The sequence below is a fragment of the Phoca vitulina genome, unplaced genomic scaffold (assembly GCF_004348235.1).
Source record: "Phoca vitulina isolate PV1807 unplaced genomic scaffold, GSC_HSeal_1.0 scaffold40, whole genome shotgun sequence".
Taxonomy (NCBI): Eukaryota; Metazoa; Chordata; class Mammalia; order Carnivora; family Phocidae; genus Phoca; species Phoca vitulina.
Window position 1 is genome coordinate 15,701,952 of NW_022589743.1, and position 23,289 is coordinate 15,725,240.

Consider the following 23,289-nt stretch of genomic DNA (forward strand, 5'->3'; position numbering starts at 1 on the left):
CACTCAGTACATATTGCTGGAATGAGCAGCTGATGACTGAATGACCTGCACTTTAGTTCTAACCAGGCTCCACACTGTCAGTCTGCTGAGCTGAGCGGTGGAGAAGTGGGAGCGGGATACGCTTCTCCTCTACATCTCCTGGTTTTGCTGAGGTTAGTGGGAGGCATACCTCTTAAAGAAGGGAGAAGGGGGAGCAAGAGAGAAGGAGAAAGAGAGAGTAAAATGTGATCGAGGTAGAAATAGCACTGACACGTTTAGGCGACTTGGTGTTTGAAGGCCGGAGGTGGGTGCACGGCAGAGTAAGTGTTTCGTACGAAGCAGCAGAGATCTCGGGCAGTGCTTTACCTAGTGTAAAAAAGGGCCAATGGGGCACCTATGGGGAGCCTACCCCTTCCTGACTTCTTGAGGCCTAAGCATAACACTCATTACCTAGGGTGCTTCAAGGGGGATGGGAATGGGTGCTCCCGTGAGCACAGGCTGACCATTTCAAAAAGTTTGGGGCTGTGGGAACCCCAAATTTAGACTCACCCTGTTAGAATCCAGTTTGGGGCCTCATCGGGTTGACTTTGAGGAAGGATCAATTAATGGGGAGTTTGCTGTGGCAACATGAGTCATTTAAATGCCTTTTTCTCCAAAGGAAGTTGGAGTAAAACTAAGAAGGGTTAATGGTGGACATCGTTAGGCCTAAAGGCCGTGAGGACAGACAGAGCCCGGCGCAGTCTGGCTCCTGGGGTCTCTTTTCTCAGAGGTAGCCTTTGCGGGGAGGGGTAATGTGGCTGCAACAAAGGCCCCTGGGCTTGGCTGGCGAGGAGAATGATGATACTTCTAGTGGGTCTGGGCAACGGGGGAAAGCTATAAAGCCATCAGCAGACTGAGCCACTGGGTGTCTATACAAAAGTAAGGTCCTAAAAACAGACATCTGTATTGTGACTGAAGGGCTCATAAAATTGCCTCAGAAAGGAGAGGTTTTCCACTGCGACCTATTCATAAGCAGGGCCCTGCTGGGAAGTGACACCCAGGGAGAAGATCCTTTGAGGCGTTCGCCTGGCCAGACCCCAGCCTCTTCATCACCACCGCCAGACCATCGCCATCATCATGACAGACAGCTACTGGTCACCAGCTCATGGACGCTGGTCCCAGGCAGCACCAGGTGTTGGGCGGGCACTGAGGCTTCGGAGCTGGATGGTCACCGGCTTCCACTGAACAGGAGCACCAGCAGAGCGCTCAGGGAGCACTCACCGAGGATGGTGGCAGCTTAGAGCCATCTCGCCAAATGACGCTCATCTGCAAAACGTCCAGGTCCCTTTTCCAGACCTCAGTTCACTCAACAAAAACTCAGGAAGAGCCATTCTAGCTCTTTTCTTGCCCAAGGGATGCTGGTGAGAGATTATAAGAACTAATCTAGTAGAACATGAAGCTAACTAGTAGAACAAAATCAAACGAGTAGACTAAACTAAGCTAGTAAACTAAACTAGTAGAAACTAAACCAGGAGAACATTAAGGGAGAATGAATACTAATACGCTCTTTGAAAACGTCCTGGTAGTATTTAATGTTGGAGGGTGTGTGTGTGTGTGAGACTATATTTTGGTTAAGCAGCATCAATGGAAGTAGAACGGGATGATGCTGTTTCTAGAAAAGGAATACATGCTTTAAATAATAATATATACTGGGGCGCCTGGGTGGCTCAGTCGTTGGGCGTCTGCCTTCGGCTCAGGACATGATTCCAGGGTCCTGGGATCGAGCCCCGCATCGGGCTCCCTGCTCAGCGGGAAGCCTGCTTCTCCCTCTCCCACTCCCCCTGCTTGTGTTCCCTGTCTCTCTCTCTGTCAAATAAATAAATAAAATCTTAAAAAATAATAATAATAAAATAAATAAATAAATAATAATATATACTGTGCTATGTAAAATGAAACAAAGTCCATGCTCAGTTTAAAGCTGAGTAACAGATTATACAACAGGGGATTTATGCATTCAGCTTCTTGGACGAGAAGCCCTCTCTAATAGATCCCATCGGTGCAAGATACACGGAACGTCTGCCATATGCCAGGCACCAGCTATGGACTGGAGACCCACTGGTGAAGAAAGCCCGCTCGGGCTCAGACATTGGTACAGCCCAGCATTCTACCATTCAGAATACATACACAGTTCTAGAGACTTCCGGAACGACTTTCTTTGCAGAGAGAACAGACTTGGTTTGTTTCTTTTTCTTTGACACGTTGAGATGCAAACCCTCTACTTCACCTGGTAGGAGGATTCTCAAGGAGGAGGCGGCCCATTCTGTTTCCATTTGTAAACTTGAATGTTTCCATTCGCAAAACATCTTGAGATAAATTAAGCAGCTATTTTGTGCCCACCATGCAAATCGATGTTACACAGATGGGGGATGTTATTTAGAGGTTTCCCACCCTCGCCGAGCAAGAACTCACTGGGCTTTACTGCCAACCCAGTCCAACAGGTGCTGACCAGGAAGAGGCTCCCTGCGGCGGGCAGGGCCAGAAGGTCTGGGCATGCAGGCTGCCACTCAAAGGCCCTGAAAGTGTTAACCTCCAACAGTGATAGGTGTCTCGTTTATACCCATTATAAATCTGTTTATTGTGACTGGCCCCACCCAATCTGCTGGTGCTGTAAAGCTCTAATGGTCCCTAATAAAGGTGGAAGGATTGTAACAGCACACAGTTCCTGAAATGGGGAAGGAGCGAGGGAGAGAGACAGATGATGAGCTTAACAATAAGATATCACAATGGCCAACCTCCCTCTGCTGCTCCAAGCAGCAGAGTCCTGGGCCCCAAGACTCAATACGACACCCAGTCTCCAAATAATAACCTGTCAGAGCTGAGAGGTCCAACACCCTCATTTGCCAGAATCCCTGAGAAGTTAAGTGATCGGCCCAAGGTCACCCCTGCTCATTCATGGCTCTGGTTTCCTGAATCCGAGTCCAGGGCCCTTCCCTCGGCTGCCTCACCTCTCCTAGTTCAGCAAAGGGCCATCAGGATAATCATCAACCCCTTCAGGACCCTCCTGTTCCATCTAGCCTGATGATATCCAGCCCTCCACATCTCTTCGGGACTTTGTTGAAACTTCCCGTGCCTGACCCCCCACGCCAGGTTTTGATTCTAAAAGGTGTGGGTAGGGGAGACCTGGGTGTTTTTAATGAGCTCCCCAGATGCCTTCTATGTGGCCTGGGAAGGAGATGTGAAAAGCCCAGGTCCTGCCAATACTCGGACTTCATGGTTTCTGATGTCTCAAATGAGAAGCAGGGCTCCTGCACAGAGAAACTTCCAGGGTGAAACTGCAAGCCACACCCCTGTCAGGAACCCAGGGAAACCCAAAGCTTTTCCTCTCTCTCAAGGCCCTGAGGGCTCCTGAGCCAACGCCCCAAGACCCTCCTGGTCAGGCACTGTGCTTGGCTCCTGGCCGTGGATCATCCTTAAGCCTCTCAACAGCCCTCAGGAGATAGGTATCATGATCCCTAGTTCATAGATGAAGAAACCGAGGTTCAGAGAGACTAAGTAACCACCTGTTTGAGTGTGGTCCGGGCAAGGGACTGCCTGCAGCCAGCTTGCTTCAGGGGCTGTAGACATCCCTCGGGAGAGTCATTACACACTTACGGTATCTGTATGGAGGTGTTCCTCCGACCTGGAAAGGGCGTGAGTATGGGTCCTAAGAAAGCAGGTTCTTGACTTCCTGAAAGCATTGGAGACTGAGCTTCATTGGCTCAACCTTTGCCGGGCTGCGGCAGCCGGAGCAGAGGGCAGGGGTCTAAAGCTGATGCAAGCTCACACGTGGAGGGAAGTAGCTTCCAGAAGATCGGCCCTCTGGAGCTTCTGAGGTTTCCCACATTCACCGCAGGGGATGTGCCCACCCTCCCCTTCCTGCCGCTCTTTTCACCTGAAGTTTGGGGGAGCCTCCTTCCTAAGAACAAAGGCCATTAAGCTTCTCAGATTGGGCTTCCACCAAGAAAGGACCACACCCCCTCTAATTGGCAGGTTCCCAGGGCTAATTACTAACAAGCAGGGTGCTCACGCCTCCTTAAATTAAAGGAGAAAAATGCCCTCCAGGAAATTCAGGGTCATCTTATGAACCTGACCTCCTGCTACATGGTCAGGAGCCTCCGCCCCTCCCCACAATCCTTGGTGCTTCCCCACTTTCCCTCCCTATCTAGGGCATTTGCACTACATGCCTATAAAAGTGGATACGGCCCTGGAGATATGCTACGGATGTCACAGAGCGGTCCTCCTTGGAAGAATGAGAAACTGCCTTACACTCAGTATGCTACCAGCGGCCAGCCTCGGTCTGCCGCGAACACCAAGATGAGGATCTAGTTGGACACACTCAAATTCTCTAAAAGTCATGGGGGGCGCCTGGGGGGGCTCAGTCAGTTAAGCGGCTGCCTTCTGCTCAGGTCACGATCCCAGGGTCCTGGGATTGAGCCCAGCGTCGGGCTCCTTGCTCAGCCGGGAGTCTGCTTCTCCCCCTCCCTGCCACTCCCCCTGCTTGTGCTCTCTCTCTCTCTCTCCCTATGTCAAATAAATAAAATCTTTAAAAAAAATTCTCTAAAAGTCAGGATTGGAAGAAACCTCCAAGAGGAATAGAGGGAAAGAGAGGGGGAAAACCCCCAAACAAGGCTCTGCAAGGAAAGGTATTAGCTACCATTTATGAGCACCTGCTATCTCCTGGGTGCTTTACATGCATTATCTCATTTAATCCTTGTAGCATCTGCATAAGTTAGTGTCCCCATTTTACAAATTGAGAAACCGGGGCTTAGTGATCCCAGAGATTTGCCCAGGGTCACACAGCTAATGAGTGGCCAAGTTGAAGCTGGAATTCAGGTCTTCCTACATAGCCTATGATTTTGTTGCTATGCCCACTGGATTTATGAAAGCATTTCCCCAGATTATCTTCAGTATGTATTCCATGTCTGGGTCATTACACGTCAGGTGTCTACGGCACAGCCTGGGCATTGGGATTTTTAGGAGCTCCCTAGTTGATTCTAAAGTGTGGCAAAGTTTGGGAACCATTATCCTAGAGTGGGGGTCAGCAAACTGTGGTCCCCACACCAAGGCAGCCTGTTTTTGTAGGACCCATTAGCTCAGCTTGGTTTTTACATTTTTAAATGGTTGGGAAAAAAATTAAAAGGAGACTATTTTGTGATGTTTGAAAATTATAGGAAATTTGAATTTCAGTCCCATAAATAAGGTTTTATTGGAAGACAGCCACAGTCACTCATTTCCATATGGTCCAGGGCTGCTTTTATTCTGCAGAGGCAGAGTGAAGTCATTGTGAAAGGAGACTATGTGGCCTGAAAAGCCTAAAATATTTACTATCTAGCTCTTCACAGAAGGAGTTTTGCCAACCCCTATACCAGAGATCCCATGATCACTAGGATGATAACCACAACTGAATACTTCATCTGACCTTATTTTGGGGGTATGTTTCACTCATTCATTCATCTGTATATCTGTATTTATACAATCTCTATCTCTCTGTCTGTAATCTTCCCCATTTGCACTTGTACTTCTCCTTGAAAAGTGGGTAGAGGCAAAATGCCAGATCTTGGGCCTTCCCATCAAGGAAGTTTGCTTCCAAGATCCTTGCACAGATTTTGGCCGCTCTCCGCACCTCTGGTGCTTAATTCCCCCCAAGCTCCTGTCAGTTCCCATCAAGGCTTCAACAAACAGGGATGCCTGGGTGGCTCAGTCAGTTAAGTGTCTGCCTTCAGCTCAGGTCACGATCTCAGGGTCCTGGGATCGAGCCCCACGGAAGTCTGCTTCTCTCCCTCTCCCTCTGCCCCTCCCCACCACTCGTATGCGAGCGCACCCTCTCTCTCTTTCTCTCTCGCTCAAATAAAATCTTAAAAAAAAACCAAAACACTTCAACAAACAGATTCCAAGGGCACTTCTCCAGGAACCTGCTGGCCGGGGCTCTGTCCTTGCAAGCAGCTTCCTTCCTCCTTCGAGCTGATTGGAGACAACAAGGAGTCCTTGAATCATCTAAGGGTCCTTCAGGGGGATTAGGCATGGCCAACGGGGCTGCCTACAGCGATAGCACTCCAGTATCTCCCGGCCCCTTTGTGCAGAGCTTCTGAGCCCCACCAGCCCAGCAGTCAGGTTTCTTTGTATGCAGACCAGGGTTGGTCCACTATCTGGAGGAGGTTGCCAGCAGAATCTCTGAAGGCTGGGCCTCTTAATCTCATTAATATCCTGATTGTCTTCCTCAATCTAGTGGCAGCCGATGGGGTGGTACCGCAAGATAAAACGACCTTCAAATTTAGCAGATAAAATGGCCGTCAGATAAGCTCCTGATGAAGGAGAACCCTGGAGCCGGGTCTACCACTCAACTCCAAGTCAGTACCAAAGTGTTTCCTCAAATACCACGTGTTTCAAGGCAGGATTTGTTTCTTTTCTGAACTGAAATAATCTGCTACTTAGGGACAATAGGGCTTATTTACCATGGGGACCTTTGCTGCGGAGATGAATATTTTTACAGCCGCCCTCATAAACCCCCCTCTTGTCTGCTGCCTGGGGAGGGGGCGGAGCTCCAGAGGCGCGCTGAGGTGCCTGCACCGTCTCTGAAGCCCCATTAAGTTGTTAAGGCATTTAGTGCCCAGACAGTGCGGGCCTGCAAGGGCAGTTCAAATCCCTGCCCAGATGGGGATGGGGTCGTGAAAGAGGGGGCTTGAATTTCTTCCCCGGGCAGGGTGCAAAATCCTCCTTGGTCAGGGGCAACAGCTGGTGCTGGGGGGGGGGGGGGGGGGTAACTGAGCCAGAATGGGAGACGCCGCCCCCCCCTCCCCATCCTCGGCCACACTCTCCTAAAGCCTTTTAGTCATTCAGAGGGGAGCAGTAAGAATGTGGAAGAAGGGAGAGTGTGTGTGTGTGTGTGTGTGTGTGTGTGTGTGTTTCCATGCCTGCCAAGTTCTTAGCATCTGCATAAAGCAGAGAGATGGTCAGCGTGACAGTTCAAAACCTGCCTGCCACTTAACTAACTATATGAACTTGGGCAAATTATCTACATTCTAAACCTCTCCCCTTCCTTGACTGTAGAATGGGGGCACGGGGACAGAAGGTTTCTACCCTTACAAGGTTGCTGTGAGGCTTAAATAAGATGACGCATGTAGGTGCTCAGCCCAAGGCCTGGGACCCAGGAGATAGTTAATCAACACTAGACCTTATGATTATTCACGTGTAGCCATAACCCTTCCATTGGGCACTTTGGAGATTTCCTTGGGTCCTACCGATTTCAGCATCAGGGAAAACAGCAGTAATCACGCAGATATCCTGGCCCAGAGTCTGGTTTGTCTAAGTTCCAGGCTTAGATTCTTGTGGGTGACTTGGGAGGACGGGTGAAAGGGCCAAGAGGGATGCGGGCAGCAGGATTCTCTGGGTTTTAAGCTCTGATCTGACCATTGGGGCAATCAAGTCCACTGGGCTTAGAGAGGGGGCAACAGAGTTTGAAGGGAGACAGGAGGAAGCAGCCACAGAAATAAAGGCCCCCACTTAAAGAGGCTGTCGGTCAGGGTATCCAAAGATTCTTCTGGAAGGGCTCCCTCTCGCCTCTGTGCCTCACTTTCTTTCCAAGAGGATGAGCCTCAATTTCCTTCTTGAAAGATGAGTGAAGGACACAAGAGTGAGGATATGACGCGTGGGGCGAATGAAGGCTGACGAGGACCGTCTGCCCCTCCCTGGCTGTGGCAAGCGGGCCGGGTGAGGGAATTTGCCGCAGGCTGGAGCAGAGGACACAGGGAGCACGACAGCTCACGCAGCTGGATCCCAAGGCTTGGGCCAAGGCTAGCCCCGATTCCAGTCCACGCCAACTTCCTCCTCCCTCCTCCTCCTCGAGCCAATCAATACAAGCACCTGTCTCCAACCAGTCCCTTTCCTCACCACAGCCCTGCTCTCTGACCTTTTGGGGGCCTTTCTCTTGATTCCGCTCCCGAATGGAGGTAGGGGCCATCACTCCGGGCCTCCTCAATGGCCTCAGAATGGGCTGTCATGGGGCCTATAACGAGGGACAGCTCCTGCTGACGAGAGCTGGAACGGGGGGGTGCAGATAAAGGCCTTCCAGGCTGAAGATAAATGGCTGCCTGCAGCCTGCTACAGTAACTTCAGGCCCCCAAGAAGAGCAAACAAAGGGTGCCCCTGTGACTCTCACTGGAAAGATGAAGGCTCATCAGCGGCAGCCAGGCTGGTTCAAAGCCCCAGCTTAATTGTCAATTAAGCATGCATAAGGGAGACAAAGCCATGACAACCCCGGGCTGCATGCTGGTGTGTGATTGTAAAGGCGGGAGGGGACAGCGCCGAAAACAGCTGATTCTGCGGACAGGGTGTTTGTAGGGCACCTTGTAACCAATCAGCCGCTGACAGAGGCAAAGTGCTCCCCCTGCCATTCCTATTGTGCTGGACATTCCAGCAGCCGGGTCACACTGTGGTCACCTTGGGCAAGTGGGCCGCAACCCACCGAGAGTGGCTGCGAGACCAGGGGCTCCTTAGAGATGGGATGCTCTCCTCTCCAGGAAGAAGGTTCAAGGGAAAGATGTGTCTCTAAGATGCCTCCGGGCCTCCTGGCTCAGAGGCTGGCGTGCGGAGGGGAGGGGGTGTGGGGGAGGGGGCCTGGGGTCTTGTCCCTCCCCCCCCCGCCCCTCGCTTAGCCTTAGAGGGTGCTAGTGCTGATGCTGACTCTGGGTCTTGGTTTCTCCTTGGCCCCCCATGGAGCTCTTTTTTGTATTCTGCATCCAGGTACATTCTGGGCTTGGCTAGAGGCCGGACCTTGGTGGTGGGGCCCATGATAGGAAGCACACCGAGAGGCTCTGCAGACCATAGGCCACCCTGAGCGCCAGGCTCCAGCCTGCTGTCTGCCTAGCCCGGGGTGCATCCCCTGGGCGCCCCAGCACAGCTCACGTGCCACCCTGGCAGCCGGAGAGGGGGCCACAGTCACGCCTCCCAGCATCCTGCACCCCAGGCCCCAGCCCGGTCCCAGGGCCAGGGTACATGTCACCTCTTAGGAGATAATGCCCCGGGGTGTGAAAGTTAGGAGGAAAGGGATTGCTGCTGCCTTTCTTTCCTCTGTTGCTCGCCAGAACGAGAGCAATGATGACAGTCGTCACCGCTTATTGGGAAAGATGGTGTTTACACACTCTCTCATTTACTTCTCACGTGGGCCCGATGAGGTAGGTCCTACTTCTTTGTTCTACAGACGGGAAAGTCAGACTCGGAGAAGTGATGTGACTGGGTCACGCTGCAGTTGTGGGGATCAACCTGGCTGGCTAGGTACAGGATTCAAAACCGAGTCCGAGAATCCCCTCTCTGGGCATGGACAAGGACTACGCGATGAGCCCCGAGTGAAAATTCAGGCAGAGGGGACGCAGCCACTGAACACAGTGTCCCGTAATTACTGCTCCATAAATAGGAGTCTCCTCCCTAGAAGGACACACGGAGCCCCGGAAGACAGCCTTGGGCCCTAAATGGTTCTGGGCACTCCATGCCAGCACGATGCCTTCCCGAGGAGACGAGAAGCTTCTGTGGGCAGGACGCGCCCACACCTATGCGGCTCCAAGTGGGAATCAGCAGGCCTGAGTTCTAGCCGCCTCTGCCACCCTCGCTCTGTGAACATTGGCAAGTCACTGCTTCTTTGGGGCCTCAGTTTCCTTCTTTGAAGCTCCTCCCAGTTCTAGCATTCCATGATTTTTTAAAAGGCCGAGATCTGGGGGTTGGGGGGGGGCCTCCGATCAGAGGGCCCTCGGGCTGTATTTGGCACCCACCCTGCTCAGCTTCCAGTACCTGCCCGGCCCCCCCACCCCCCAGCCCCGCTCTGTGTCTCCTGTCAGTATACAGAAGGCCTACACGAACGACCCCGTGGTGACCTCACCACAACCCCAGCTTGTCAGAAAGCTGCCCGGCCTTTGTTCGGCTTGCAGGCTCCCTGACTTTGGTGTGGAGATCACAGGTCCCAGCACAATAGCCATTGTCTTCTCAATAATGCCCCTTGCCCCAACCACGCCCCCCCCCCCCCCCCCAGCTCCAGCTCCGTGGATCACCGCGGGCGGGCGGCAAGTGCCCCAGTCGCGCTCCATGCTGGCCACATGCCGTTTGCCTCTGCCCTCTGAACCCTGCTTTGAATTTCCATTAAGGGACAGAGTTACTCTGCCATCAGGCTAGCGCTCTCCGGGCGGGGAGGGGGGCTTCTCTGCCTCTCAAGAATAACCCGAACTTTCTCCCATGGGGGGAGAAGTGCTCACCCTCAGACCGCACCACTCAGCACATAGGGGCGCCTTCCCACAGTGAAGATGTCGGCTTCCATCCTGACGAGCCCACAGCCCACAGCCCACAGCAGAGGCGCCTAGGGCAGGCCGGGGGCCCAGCACACAGTGCACACAGTAGGTACCCAGCCAGTCTTGGCCAACTCAGCACCGCCAAGATTTGAGGTGACTGACTCCATGCTAATTCTGGCAACAAGCAGAGACGGCCAGTGGAGTGGCCCTTCCCCACAGGCCCTGGGGCTCCTCCCGCCATGGCCGGACGGAGCCCTGTGGTGGGATCCAGATGGCGAGGAGGTGACCCCTGCAGTCTGGACCTGGAGTGCCAATAAGACAGCCTCTCTGTCTAATCAGACAGTCGCACCAACTTGCTGAGTCAGCAGCCACCCAGGGAGAAGAAAGGGGACCCAGAAAAGGCTGGGGAGAGGGGCTCCCTGGAGGCTGAGCAAGGACTCAGAGGAAAGCTGACCACAGCCACACACTGTTTTCACAAGAAGATTTTGGCCATGGGAGGAGGCCAGCCCTAGCACCATCCCACCATTTCCTCCTCCGAAAAATCTTGAGCCAGCTGAGACCGGTGGGGAGAAGCAGGACGGCTGGGCTGCCGAGGCATCAGGGCCTGGGCCGGGCTTACCTGACAGCTTATTTGGAGGAGAGGCGCTGGGCTGGTGGTGGGGAGAGCCGTGGGAGAGCAGCGGGTTCAGACTGTGCGTCTGGTTGGAGCTGTAGGCGTCCATGGCCAGCTTCTGCCGGAACGCCTCCTCCTTCCTGCGGTTTGCAAACCAGTTGTAGACACGGACCTCAGTGACCAGGTTGGAGCCCAGGCCGTGGGCTTTGGAGGGGGAGACGCCTCGCTGCAGACATTCTGCCCTGAGGATGGACAGGGAAGGGGGAAGATGGTGAGTGAGGGCAGCCGGGGCGAGGCCTGCTGGTCCTTGGCCCCAGACACACAATCTCAGTGGACTTGCTTAGGAATATGAAGAGGCCAAGGACAGAGTTGGGGCCTGGGGAAGAGCCTGTCCTGAGAAAAGTCCAGCCCACGTAGTTCTCTGATGACATGGCTGGAGTGGGGCCGAACACAGGGGCCGCATGAGGGGCTTAGGCCTCTGGTGTGGCTCCCGACATGAAGAGAGCAGCCAACAGGCAGGTAATACAGGGAGAAGGTCCAGACTGGGCCTCTTGACATCTTATGTTGCTATTCTTCCCAACCTACAAAAGGGCAAGTCCTTCACTAGCTCTATCTGAACCCCTTCAAAGGGACTTCTGGTCGTTTGGGGTTTGGATAGCCCCAAAAGGGTGCTAGGGAAGCCATAGTCCTTATTTGTGCCCCAGGAATCCTTTTCGAAGGGCAGGCTGGGTGGGGTGACAGGAGGACTCACAGAGGAGGCTGGTCTCTAGCTTTATCACTGCTGGTGAAACCCCAGTGGCCAGGTCGGAGAGGGGCTCTCAGACCCCACTGGGTGCTGGGGGGCTTCTCATTTAGCAGGGGGACAGAGCACAGCCTAGGGACCCTGGGGACCCTGTGACACTGGGACATGTCCCTTCTTGGCTTCACCTCCCTAACCAGAGCCAGCCCAGCCCAGAGATGGATAGAGAGCCCACAGGTCTTAGCCAGAGCAAAGACCAGACTTTTTATTTTATTTTTTATTTATTTTATTTGTTTATTTACTTATTTATTTATTTAGAGAGCATGTGTACAAGCCCTCATACGAGCAAGGGAGAGGGACAGAGAGAACCTCAAGCACACTTCACACCCAGTGAAGAGCTGAGCTGAAATCAAGAGTCTGAAGCTTAACCGACTAAGTCACCATGGCGCCGCCCCCCGCCCCCGCCCCCGCCCCCGCCCCTCGGCCCCTGCCCTTTTTTTTTTTTTTTTTTTTAAAGATTTTATTTATTTATTCATGAGAGACAGAGAGAAAGAGAGACAGAGGCAGAGGGAGAAGCAGGCTCCCCGCGGAGCAGGGAGCCCGATGCGGGACTCGATCCCAGGACCCTGGGATCATGACCTGAGCTGAAGGCAGATGCTTAACCGACTGAGCCACCCAGGCGTCCCAGGCCCCTGCCTTTTTAAGACCAGACTTTTTAGAAAGTCAAAGTCAATGGTGGAGTCACGGAGGATGGCAGGAATGAAGACAGAAAAAAAAAAAAAGATATCCCAAGGATTTCTAATAGTTTTCTTTAAAATTACATGTGGTTGTTAAGATACAAAAAGAACTCTAATCAATGTGGGCAGAGTGGATTGGACAGATCTGATCAGTTCTTTTCTGCCAAGTTTCCTCTTGAACCAGTGGTTGTACAAAGATTTGGTCAAAGCGAGAGCCAGTCTGGCTAAGGGACGGTTTTTCCCTGGTCTGCATGGAGGTCAAACACATGATTCTCATTCCACTGGCATATTTTTAGACCAGCATCCCCCAAAGTATCTTCCCTACAATAACAGTTCATGGTGTAAGTATCCCCCAGAGAAAAAGATCCCATGCCTCGTAATCAACTCAACAAAGCAAAGTAAGTTTCTCACTCTAGGCCTTCTCAGAGTCTTTAATATGTTAATATATGTCACGACTCCCCAGGAGGAAGAATGCACCTGAGGTTTCTCAAACTTATTTGTTAACAACGTGAAATCGGGTTCCATGGAACATGCTTTGGGAAACCCTGCTGTAGCCACACTTAGCTGGACAACCAGTACTTCAATATCCCGGGACTGAAGGGATGGGTCTCAGGTCCATGTGCTTGCCCGCCTGCTCGAGTGAGTTTCTGGTGGTGTTACCTGTTGCACTCCTCCACTAAGGCCTCCCTCTCTTCCTTGCTGGGGTTCTTTTGCCGGTCGTAGGCCTGGTACAAGATTTGCTGGGACGCGGGCCCCCATTTGAACCGGTTGCGACGCATCTTCTTGTTGGCGGGCTCAGAGCAGGCGTCATCGGACTGCCCAGGCCCCTGGCTCTGTTGACTGAACTCTGGAAAGAGAAATAGCAGCTGATCCTGACTGCTTTTGTCTGTCATATTTCCAGAACTCTGGACTGTCTGGTTGAATTCTGAAAAGAGAAAGGAGTAGATTTGATAGGGTCTGTAGCCTTCACTTGGCAAACAGACAGACAGATAGACAGACAGACAAAAACACCTTTATTCCTCTCCCCTAAGCTTTGCCATCTGCCGTTATTATGTGTGGGGCAGTGGGGGCCAGAGGGGAAGCCCACAACAGGCCCCTCACTGCCCACCTCGGTTCACTCCACCAAAGCCACCTCTTTCCTTTCTTTGAAGGAGCTCACATGTGGCCCAGCCACTGTTTTAGTGGCTATGTTTTCTCATTGGCTCATGGGCCCTCAGACATGAAGCAACCCTCTGAATCCTGAACTCTTGTACTTTGGTGTCCAAGAGGATGAGCTCAACCAAGTCTCAGGTCTAGAGGTAAAGGGCTCAAAGGTACAATACACACTTAGACAAAATATTCAGAAACTAAAAATAGCTCTCCCCATCTCTCCTCTCTTCTCATGTATCCTAGGCGTCTACATTATGATGTTATGCTCTTAGAAAAACCCAAGACCCAAAACCTGTTCACTATTACTTGGAAATAAATGTAACTGGAGTTTTAGAACAGAAAGAGAAGAAGCTCTCTGATTTCAGATAATTTCAAAGGCAATGGTGTGTGTGTGTGTGTGTGTGTGTGTGTGTGTGTCCAGGGGTCCATTTTTGAGGGCAACAGCCCAAGAGGGAAAGGTCTTATGGATCTGCCTACACTTTTGAAAGATGGCAAATGCAGAAGACTGCAAACACAGGACCTTTCTAGCAACGGCATTTAATGAGTTGGACAAAGATAAATGTAGATGAAGTGATGCTCCCTGTCCTTCCAATTCCCAGGATCCGGGTACATAGGGACCCTCAATACACTTTTTTGTTGAATGCATGAATGAAAGGTGGCAGCTCACCCAGTGGGGACACCCTAGCCTATAGGCTTTAAATGAGATTTGCTATTTACTTGTGGGAGAAGAGAACTTTGCTGTTGTCTTCCTCACATCTACATGAAGCAGGGTTTGCAGTCATTAGTTCCATTTTACAGATAAATAAGCATAGAGGCCAGCCACCCTGCTGAGCAAGGACACATGACAGATTCACTTCCTAACTCCGGCTCCCCAGGTTCTGGACCTTGATGTTTTTCTTTCTTGGTTCCTGGAGTCACTCCTGCAGGTCTCAGAGGCAATTCGATCCAAAAGTCTCCAAGGTTCAAAGTCGGGCCACTATTTAATGCTTGAATCCCCTCTACGACACCCTACCACATGGTCTTCTAGTCTATAACCCTCCAGCGATGGGGAACTTACTACCAATCTAAGGATCTATTTCCATTTTGGTCCATCCTCAGGACAGTGGGCTTCTAACCAGCCTGGACTCAGGACTCAGCTCTAGGTGGTGCCGGGCTTTGTTTGAACCCGCTGCCGAATGACCAAATTATAAGCAGTGTCTGAAGGTGTTGCTGGGGCCTTTGATTTGGGCCCTAGCCGCTTTAGAGGATTCTCAGGCCACTTGCAGCTCTGTGTGCATGGATTCCGAACAATTGCTTCAGATACCTCGAGAGAGTCTCTGCCAAATCTCCTGGCAGGAAGCCACTGCCTCAGTTTTGGATAATGGGGGGCCCCAGCCATTCACCTAACTCCACCCTCTACCCCCGGCTTCCCTGCCTGTGGAATGGGACCAGGTAAAAACCTAAGGGGGCACTCAACAGTCTTTCAGAACATCTACCTCTAGTCAGGATGATGATGGGGACCTAAATTCCTAGGGAGGCCATGTTTTTCAAAGTGCTTTCATGGCCACCGGCTAGTATAGCTACGTGAGGGACAGTAAGAGGGGGAGAAAGAAGGTCCCTGCTCAGAGAAGGTCTCCTCTCCTCCCTGTGGCATCACCATGAGTCCGAGGCAAAGCCCGTATGGATAATCCCAAGGACCCAGGATCCACCCGAGGCTCTTCACATGCGATGAACAGATGTCATGACAATGAACGTGTATTGAGCTACCGGTGTGGTGGGGTATCCTACGAGGTCCATCTAATTCTCACAACCTCTCTATGCAAGAAATATCGTCTTCTCCATTTTGTACCTGAAGAAATTGAAGTTCGTACTGGTTACGTGACTTGCCCAAAGTCACATGGATGTGGGGCACGAGCCAGGAAGGGAGCCCAGCCTACAGACACTCAGGCTCCTTAGCAGCCTCTGCATCACCTCTTGCTAAAAACCAAACCCAAACAATACACCCACAAAACCTTCACGTCTGACTTGAGCGGAGGTAATAGGATGGACTCCAGTTTTGTCTGTGGTGGGTGTGAGGCTCACTCACAGTTGCCCGGAGCTCGGGGCTGCCTGTCTGCCCTCTGGGGAGGCAGCCCCGCATCATGTCCAGAACCCAGCATGCGCCGGGATCGGCCAGGCTGCCTCGACTACAGGTGCCTGGAAATATCTGGGGTCTGCCCACCTCAGGGCCCTAGCCTCTTGAGTCTTGAAGAACTAGACTTCAGCCCATCCTCCAGCCACCACCACCTCTCCTCCACTTCCTTCTAGATCAATGGGGGAAAGTGGGGAGACAGAAAAATGTTTGCTGTCCATAAAAACTAACTTGGAGAAGCTGGTTTCAGCAGCCTGTTTATAGGCTCAAGAGCCAGCTTGGACAAGCAGATTCTCTACGTGTAGATGGGCCCGTGAATACTATCGCTGATATTATCATTTTTAGCTTTTCAAGAAAATTTATGTCCTCTTTTTAAATGCTCCCCCCTCTTTCTCCTTCCACACATTCCATCTCACTTGCTAATTTTTATCCCATGCTTGTGTGTCTTGTATTCATCCTTCAAGAATTGGTTCCAATGCCATCTCCTCTAGGAAGCCCTCTGTGATGTCTCCAGGCAATTTAGCAACTCCTCTGCTGCCCCTTGTGTACACCCGTGTAACAGCTCTTAGAAAGCAGCTGTCATTATTTACTCAAACATGTCATCTCCCCCATTAGGTGGTAAGTACCTGGAGAATAGGGCCCGTGCATCTCACAGCCCAGGACAGTGTTTGGCGCCTAACAGATGTTCAAATAATATTTACAGAATGAAGGAATGTTTCTTAAGGTTTAGGTCTCATGCGGCTTTAAAATAATAACAATAATTTTAAAAATCCCCTGCAAGGGACGGTCATCCGTTTTTGTCTCTTCTCGAGCATCTTGAGAAACTTTCCGGGACGTGTGTCTTTTTCATAGCTTCTAACTGGCCTTTCCCGAATCTCTCTGATTTCTGAGAAAACATCCACTGAACACAGGGAGGCAGCTCAAACCGGAGATGCCACGTGAGGCTTGGATTGGAGTGAGGGCAGGCCCAAGGGTTCTCCGGCCTTTGGAGACTGTGGCTCCTGAGAATGTTCTAGACTTTCCAGGAATAACAGAGAGTTGCTTCATGTCAGAAACACAAATTCTTAAAGCCCTGGCCACCGTGCGTGGTGAATCAACCCAGAGTTTAAAGGGGGCCTGTTCTCCTATGCAGCAAAGAACTCTGGCTTCGCTTCTTATCATCTATCCATTTAATGCTTCCACCAAACAGCCACCATGTGAGATGGATGTCTAAAACCTTTCCTTCCACCATGAAGGCCTTTCCGGCCCACGGACACTAAGACGATAAATACTGAAACAATCCCTCCAGAGCAGTGCATGGCAGAAAACAAGATTTTTTAAAGTGGCCATCCAGTGAGAGGGAAAAAAAAAAAAAAATTCAACCCAGAAAGTGGTGGAAACTAGCATCTTGACAAAGAGAGGAGCCCACAGCCCCGAGGACAGTGTGTGGGAAAGAGTGGAAAGCTCATACAAAATTTTCCTGGGAAAAGGGCCAGATCAAAATAATTAAAGGATAATGTAAAAGTATACTTTCCTAAAAATAAAACAGTCATCATTCAAGTGCAGTTCAAACTTCCCTATGCTTCAAAACAAAAAATCTCTTGGTATTACTGAGTGGAAGAACTCTTGGGACAGAAAGGAAATTTGGGGATGGAAGTGGGAATGACAATTATTGATTGGTCAGCATCCCAAATGCAGACACTGCTGCTGTGTCCGGACTTAGCCAGAGCGGCTTCCTCATCAAACAGGGTCATCAGCTGAAGTCTCAAAACTGTGCGGATTTTGATACATGTGAGGAATCACCTTAAACTGCTTCGGGATGCAAGTGCGCCCCCCTCCCAGAAACAGGGTCGAGTTCTGAATATATCTATATATACAAATATCTTCTCTTTTGTACAGTCTGTCCAGAGGGGAGGAAAAGAACAGTAATAGTGATCAATAGGTATTGATGGTTACAGAATGTCTTCCTTGGGAACTCCGATCTGCGGTCATGTATCAAGGGGAGCTGCTTGGCTTACTTTGGGGACAACAGTCCACTGTTACCTACTTGGTTTCAAAGAGAGGGATGTTGGAAGCGGGGACCAGAAAATGTGTGGAGGTACATTGCCCACAGTAACAGACCTGTCAAGGCAGCCGGCTGGGTAGCAAGGGACCATGGGAGAAGAAAATGATGGAAGCCGATCCACTGTGCAGTAACTATGAAAACCAAATCCACCTGCCAGCTTCCTTATATTTGCCAAGTACTATGCAGGCAAAACTGAGGCATCCCACAGGGGTCAGAGTTAGGGCAAAGGTCATTCCAGATTGAGGTCCAGGGGGGATTAGAGCACTTACGTCGGAGGATCTCTCGTTGCTTTCGGACGTACCAGGTGTAGAGGGCTGCGCGCTTCTGGGTCTTCATGGGGGTGCCTTTGTTGAGATGCTGAGAGAGGTGGGACTGGTTGAGACCTGTGACATCGACCACTTCCCTCTGAGGGATGTTGTGTTGCTGCATGTAGCCCTTGATCATTTTCGCAGCCCTCCAGGGGTCCTCGCTGGACAGATAAGCAGATGGTTAGGATTTGGGCGGAAGATGTCTAGGGGAGAAATCTTCTCTTTTTAGGGCTTTTACCTACACTCTGTGCACAACTCTGATCTTCACCTACTTCTCCATCTGCCCAAGCTACATGCTTGGGAGAGAGGTGAGGCCAAAACAGAACTTAAATGAAAGGGAGATGAAAGCTCCTATACGGTACACTCGGTGCCTGTCATCTGAGATCAGGAGGGTAAAGGTGACAATGACTTCCCACCTTCAGGGATGGGAAGGCACTACCAGCACTCACTTTCTTGAGCAGAAAGAAAAGTTCCTGTTTTATTTTTGCTCTCCTTCATTTTCCTGGAAAGTGAGGGACATGAAGGCAAGAGGCCTTCTGGAAAGTGGAGATGTCATTAACTTGGGGCTGGGCTGGCTGATCCTACAAGGACAGGGGGGCAGCGTCAGTTTTGAATCCTAGACCTTTTCCACATTATTTCCCTTCTGAGTGGATGTCTCAGTTTCTTGTCTTATAAAATCAGAGCGAAACATTTGTGTCCATCTCCTGAGAAGCAGGGAGGACTTCTCAACCAAATGTTTAAGTTTTCAGAGTTTCAGGAAAGTTTTAAGAAATACAATGAAGTTCCTCCCAGAGTGAAGAATCGCTCCAGTGAGGTGAGGCAAATTTAAAAAACAAACAAACAAACAACAACCCTCCACAGCCCCCACCTCCCAGATGAAACCTAATGGGGATGAATAATTTCAAATCAATTTCTGAATAAGATATTAACCACCCCAAATGCCACTGTTTCCTGTCAGGGAAGAAATGTATCTGGAAGGCAATGTTTCTCATAAATTTCAAGCCTGGGATTAAGAACTCGCTTATACTTTTCATTTCTCAGAAATACAGATATGCAAAAAGTTTCTTTACAGCAATGTACTAGGGCCTTTGAATTTTATTTAAAATATTTTCAACTTTGCCAATATCTTTTCTTGCTTATTGAGCAGGTGACTTAAAAGTAAGAGATATAACTTACAACAAGAAATTTAAAAAAATGAGGCACAGTACAGAACAAAAGTATTCATACAATACATCCACATATACTATTTAATACAGCTATATATTTAACTTAAAAAAAAAAAAAGACCCAGAACTCCTTTACTATATGCTGATGTGTATAACAGCCTGATAGAACATGAAAAAAATGAAGGGAAAAATTGGTTTCATATGAAACAATAAAGAACGTGTAAAGCAGAGGACAAAACCGACATACTGTTGCAAATGAAATTGTTATTTCTAAGGTGCCTACCATATGGTAAATAAAATTAATTTTTGTTTAACGAATTTAAAAATTCAGTAAGTAAACATTTTGTAAGCATCTGAATAACTGGTTTTTTAAACAAGTCTTTGATATTAAATTCGTGAGATCACAGGCTTTGGCAGAGATGTTTTGAAAGCCAAACTTTTAAGATTATGTATATTAATTACATATATATATACATTTCTCAAGTATTTATAAAGGTACATCCAAGTAATGAAACATAATGAAGTAACAAGGACAAAAAAATGAGAAAACGTAATCCAGTTTCACACGTGGAAAATATCCACGTAATGCACATTCCCGTAGAAACATCAGCGATCATTTTAAAGCTTACTTCTGGCGAATATTTCCACAGATATTTTGAGGGTGGAAAAACACTTTCAACAGATACAAACAATCGCTTCGGAAGTTAGAAAAAGTGTTTGGGTTTTCAAAGTTAATATCGCTTTAACAGATTCTTCGACTCTTTTTGTTTTGTTTAAATTTCTTTACCTGTGTTCATTTCCTGCGTCTAAGAAACCTAGCAAAATAATTTACTGTTCTAAGACGGAAAGGTTCTGTGGAAAGAATAACTAGCTTAACAATTGGGAAGGTTAAGAAAAAACAACAACAACAACAACAACAACAAAAGGGAAACCCTACAAACTCTAGCAAACCTTTCAGCCCGCATTTAATGACAAGAGTCAGGGGTAAGATGGCGTAGTTGTACCTTTATAGCTCTCTGACCACAGAATTCACCTGTATTCACCGGGAGGCCCCCGGAGAGCTGGTTACGTTTGTTCATTTGAAAATACTGCTTAGATTGAGAGGTTCCAAACCCCGACAAATACACGGAGCCGGAGAAACACGAGCGGCCACTGTGCTCAGAGCGCAGGTGTCAAAGGCGCGACCCCGGCGCCCGGAGCGGGCCCAGCAGGCTCCTTTCCAGTGACTTTGCTGCCCGGGAGCAGGAGAGCCCTGGACCCCAGCACAGTGCGCCCCGCGTTTCTTCAGAAGCCTCAGCTCTGGCTTCCTTCCTTTCCAAAGGCCCTGGGTGCACCAGTCTAGAGGCCGGCGAGCGAGGCGGCCCCAACCCGGAGCCCCGGGCCAGGCAGCGCGCAGTCCCCGACCTTCCCTTCCCGACCTTCCCTTCTCGCCTTTCCCTTCTAGGAGGTAGAAAGAGCGTCCAGGCAGTCCAAAAAGAGACTTCTGTTCTTTTCTTTCCACTTTACGGGAACAGGGTGTGCAAAAAAAGGGAGTGCTCAGGAGTCCCGGCGCTCGGGAGCCGACCGTGCAGTGACCTGGGAACCGCTAGCAATTTCTTGAAAAATTACTTTAATAAAGTCTGAGCACTCCCAGAGGTGGGGGAGGGAAGGCGGCACCTGCCTGGGAAGGGGGAAAAGCGTGGGTCTGTCCTGCATCTCTACGTCTCCACCCCGGTGAGGGGCTCGGCCCCTCGCCTCCCTCCCCGCCCGGCTGGAGCCAGGCGCTGCGCCGAGGGCCCGGGGCCGCGGCCGGGGCAGGGCCTGCAGGTGCGCACCGCGGCGGGGCGGCTCGGGCTGCCCAGGTTAGGCGCCGGGGGGCTGGCGGGGAGCGCCCCGCAGCGCCGAGCGTGCGCGCGGGCAGCGGCCGGCAACCCCGCGTCGGCTTTCCGACTTCCTTCCCTCTCCAAGCCGCGTTTACAACTTCACCAATGAATAACCCGCCTCTCGTTTCAACCTAATCACGACTCTTTGTGTATCTTTCTGTTGATGATTTATAGAAATAAATTAATAACACCCTAACTCCACGTGCTGCCGTTTATGTTACATCTCTGCTGCGTCCAGCCCAGCGCGGGGCTGGGTGCGGAGGGGGCCCTGGGTCGCCTCGGGCTTCGCAGAACCTCCCAGAACCCCGCCAGAAGACGGGCGCTTGCGGCCAGGTGGATGGACCTGGGCCCCGCCGGCTTCCCGTGGCAGGCAGCCGGGAGCTCGGTTAGACTGCCCGGCCCTGCTCAGCCTCCAGGCCGCCCTGGAGCCCCAGCCGCTTCTCTTCCGACCCCTCACTTTCCTGTGCTCGAACCCCCGCGGGGAAGAAACCGCCGCCGCTCGGGGGAACGGCGAGGGAAGAACCTCAAACCTACGAATAGCAAAAATACTTGGGGCGAAAAAAAAAACCATCTAGAAATCCCCGATTGTCTTTGCTAGAGAGTAAGCCGCTGGGTCCCCAGATGGCAAATTCAAATGCAAGGTCACAACCCACCCCAAACTGCTGCTGCGGCCGTGCGGCCGAGGCTGCCTGAGTCCGGGCGCGACTTTGGTCCCGGCCCCTGCCCTGAAATCTCGGCGCTTAAGTGTCCGAGGCCACGCAAGGGACTCGGTCCTAAAGCCGAGCGGCCGGGAGCGACGTGCGGTCTAAGGGAACCGCTCGGCTCTTTGGATAATTAGTAACTAGCTGTCAAAGCCCAAGCCCTAGGCCAGTCGGGGAGGCCCAGCAAAGGATCCCAGACCCGCCAGCCGGCCCGAATTCCCCGAGGACGCCGGCATGTCGGCGGCCAGATCTGGAAACGCCCTTCGTTCTCAGAATGCGACCAAATCCGCTGCGAAAGGCGGTCTTAACCGCACTTGCCCCTGGCTTGCGTAGATCCTTTTGCCCGGTGCGGGTCCACCCCGGCCCTACAACACGCACACATTTCCTTTTGCAAATCTAACCCGGCCCTGGGGATTCCGGATAATCCTAGGGCCTTGCAGGGACGCTGCATATGGGAGTGCCCGCCAGAGAGCTCGCCCCCCGGGATCCCGGCCCCGGGTGCCGCCAGTCGGTCTGCAAAGAGCAGCAGGAGGCTGCGCCCGAGGTCGGCCAGTGTTTCCCGGGACCCGAGAGGCGGCGCGCAGGAGAAACGCTTGGCCTGGGACCGGCGCGGGCCGGAGCCTCTGCTCCCGGGAAGTGGCCCCTGATTCACTGCACCCACCCGCACCCTCAGTCGCGCGCGCACACCTCCCGCCAAGGGCTCCGCCACTCGGGTTCTCCCAGGCCCGGAGGGGCCCTCGGGTCCCGGGCGCTGGCCTGGGCAGGGGCAGATGGAACCTCGGGATTCAGGGCCCTCCGACTGCGGCATTGGGAGGGGTCCAGGTGTTGGGAGAGAAGCGGAGCGCCCCCCGGGTGACTTCTCTGGTGGGAAACAGGGTCGCGTGCAGCGTCGCTCAGGCACAAGGCCCGGGCGCAAGGGGACTGGGGCGCGTACTCCCCACCTCCGTCCGCGCCTACCTGAGCATCCGGTCCACCTCCGCCCGCTGCTCCGCCGCCTCCTCGGTGTTGAGCGCCTGCAGCTCCTTGAGGATGGGAGGGGTGTCATAGTCGTCCCCGTCCTCGGAGCCCTCGTCCCCAGACAAGCGGCCCTTGGCGTGGCCGTTGGTGAGCGTATGGAAGACTGGCTTGGTGTCGGGGTCGGCCCCGTTCCCGGGGGACAGGGGCAGCGTCTCCAGCTTCACCCCGAAACTCGGGGATGGCAGCAACTCCTCTAAGGCCTGGACCAGCACCTCCTTGGTGACCCCGGAGCTCAGCAGGGCGCTCAGGAGTTCTTGCTGGAGCGACGTGAGCTTGGACACCATTTTCCAAGGACAGAAAAAGAAGGGGGTGAGGGGGTGGGTGGGTGCGAGAGAGGAGGGTGGAGGGGAGTTTCACAAGCGAACCCCAAGTCCAGGAACCCCCCCACCCTTCAGCCTCCAGACACCTGTTACTCCCCGGGGTCCCGGAGTCTCCTCCGAGAGGAGTCAGAAAACTTCTAACTTGCCATGATCGCCACCATTAGGCCATATAAGATATGCAAATTAGCGGGGAGGGCCCGGCTTTCGGCAAGATGCAAATGGTCGTGGGGAGGGGGGGAAAAGCGAGAGAGGGAG

At 51.8% G+C, this 23,289-nt stretch overlaps 1 protein-coding gene across 3 annotated transcripts in view; it reads right to left on the minus strand.

Annotated features, from left to right (window-relative positions):
* Nucleotides 1-23,001, minus strand: part of HNF1B (HNF1 homeobox B) — a 52,078-nt gene extending 29,077 nt beyond the window's left edge. For 2 of the 3 annotated variants that reach the window (XM_032428992.1, XM_032428993.1), the window contains exons 1-4: nt 22,655-23,001; nt 17,930-18,129; nt 13,018-13,282; nt 10,888-11,123 (exon numbers count right to left, since the gene is read on the minus strand). In XM_032428992.1, the coding sequence (XP_032284883.1) occupies nt 10,888-11,123; nt 13,018-13,282; nt 17,930-18,129; nt 22,655-22,998 (1,045 nt within the window). In that variant the 5' untranslated portion in view covers nt 22,999-23,001. The remainder of the gene's footprint in view (nt 1-10,887; nt 11,124-13,017; nt 13,283-17,929; nt 18,130-22,654) is intronic. The other variant, XM_032428994.1, reaches the window with a different exon arrangement.
* Nucleotides 23,002-23,289: the final 288 nt, after the last annotated feature.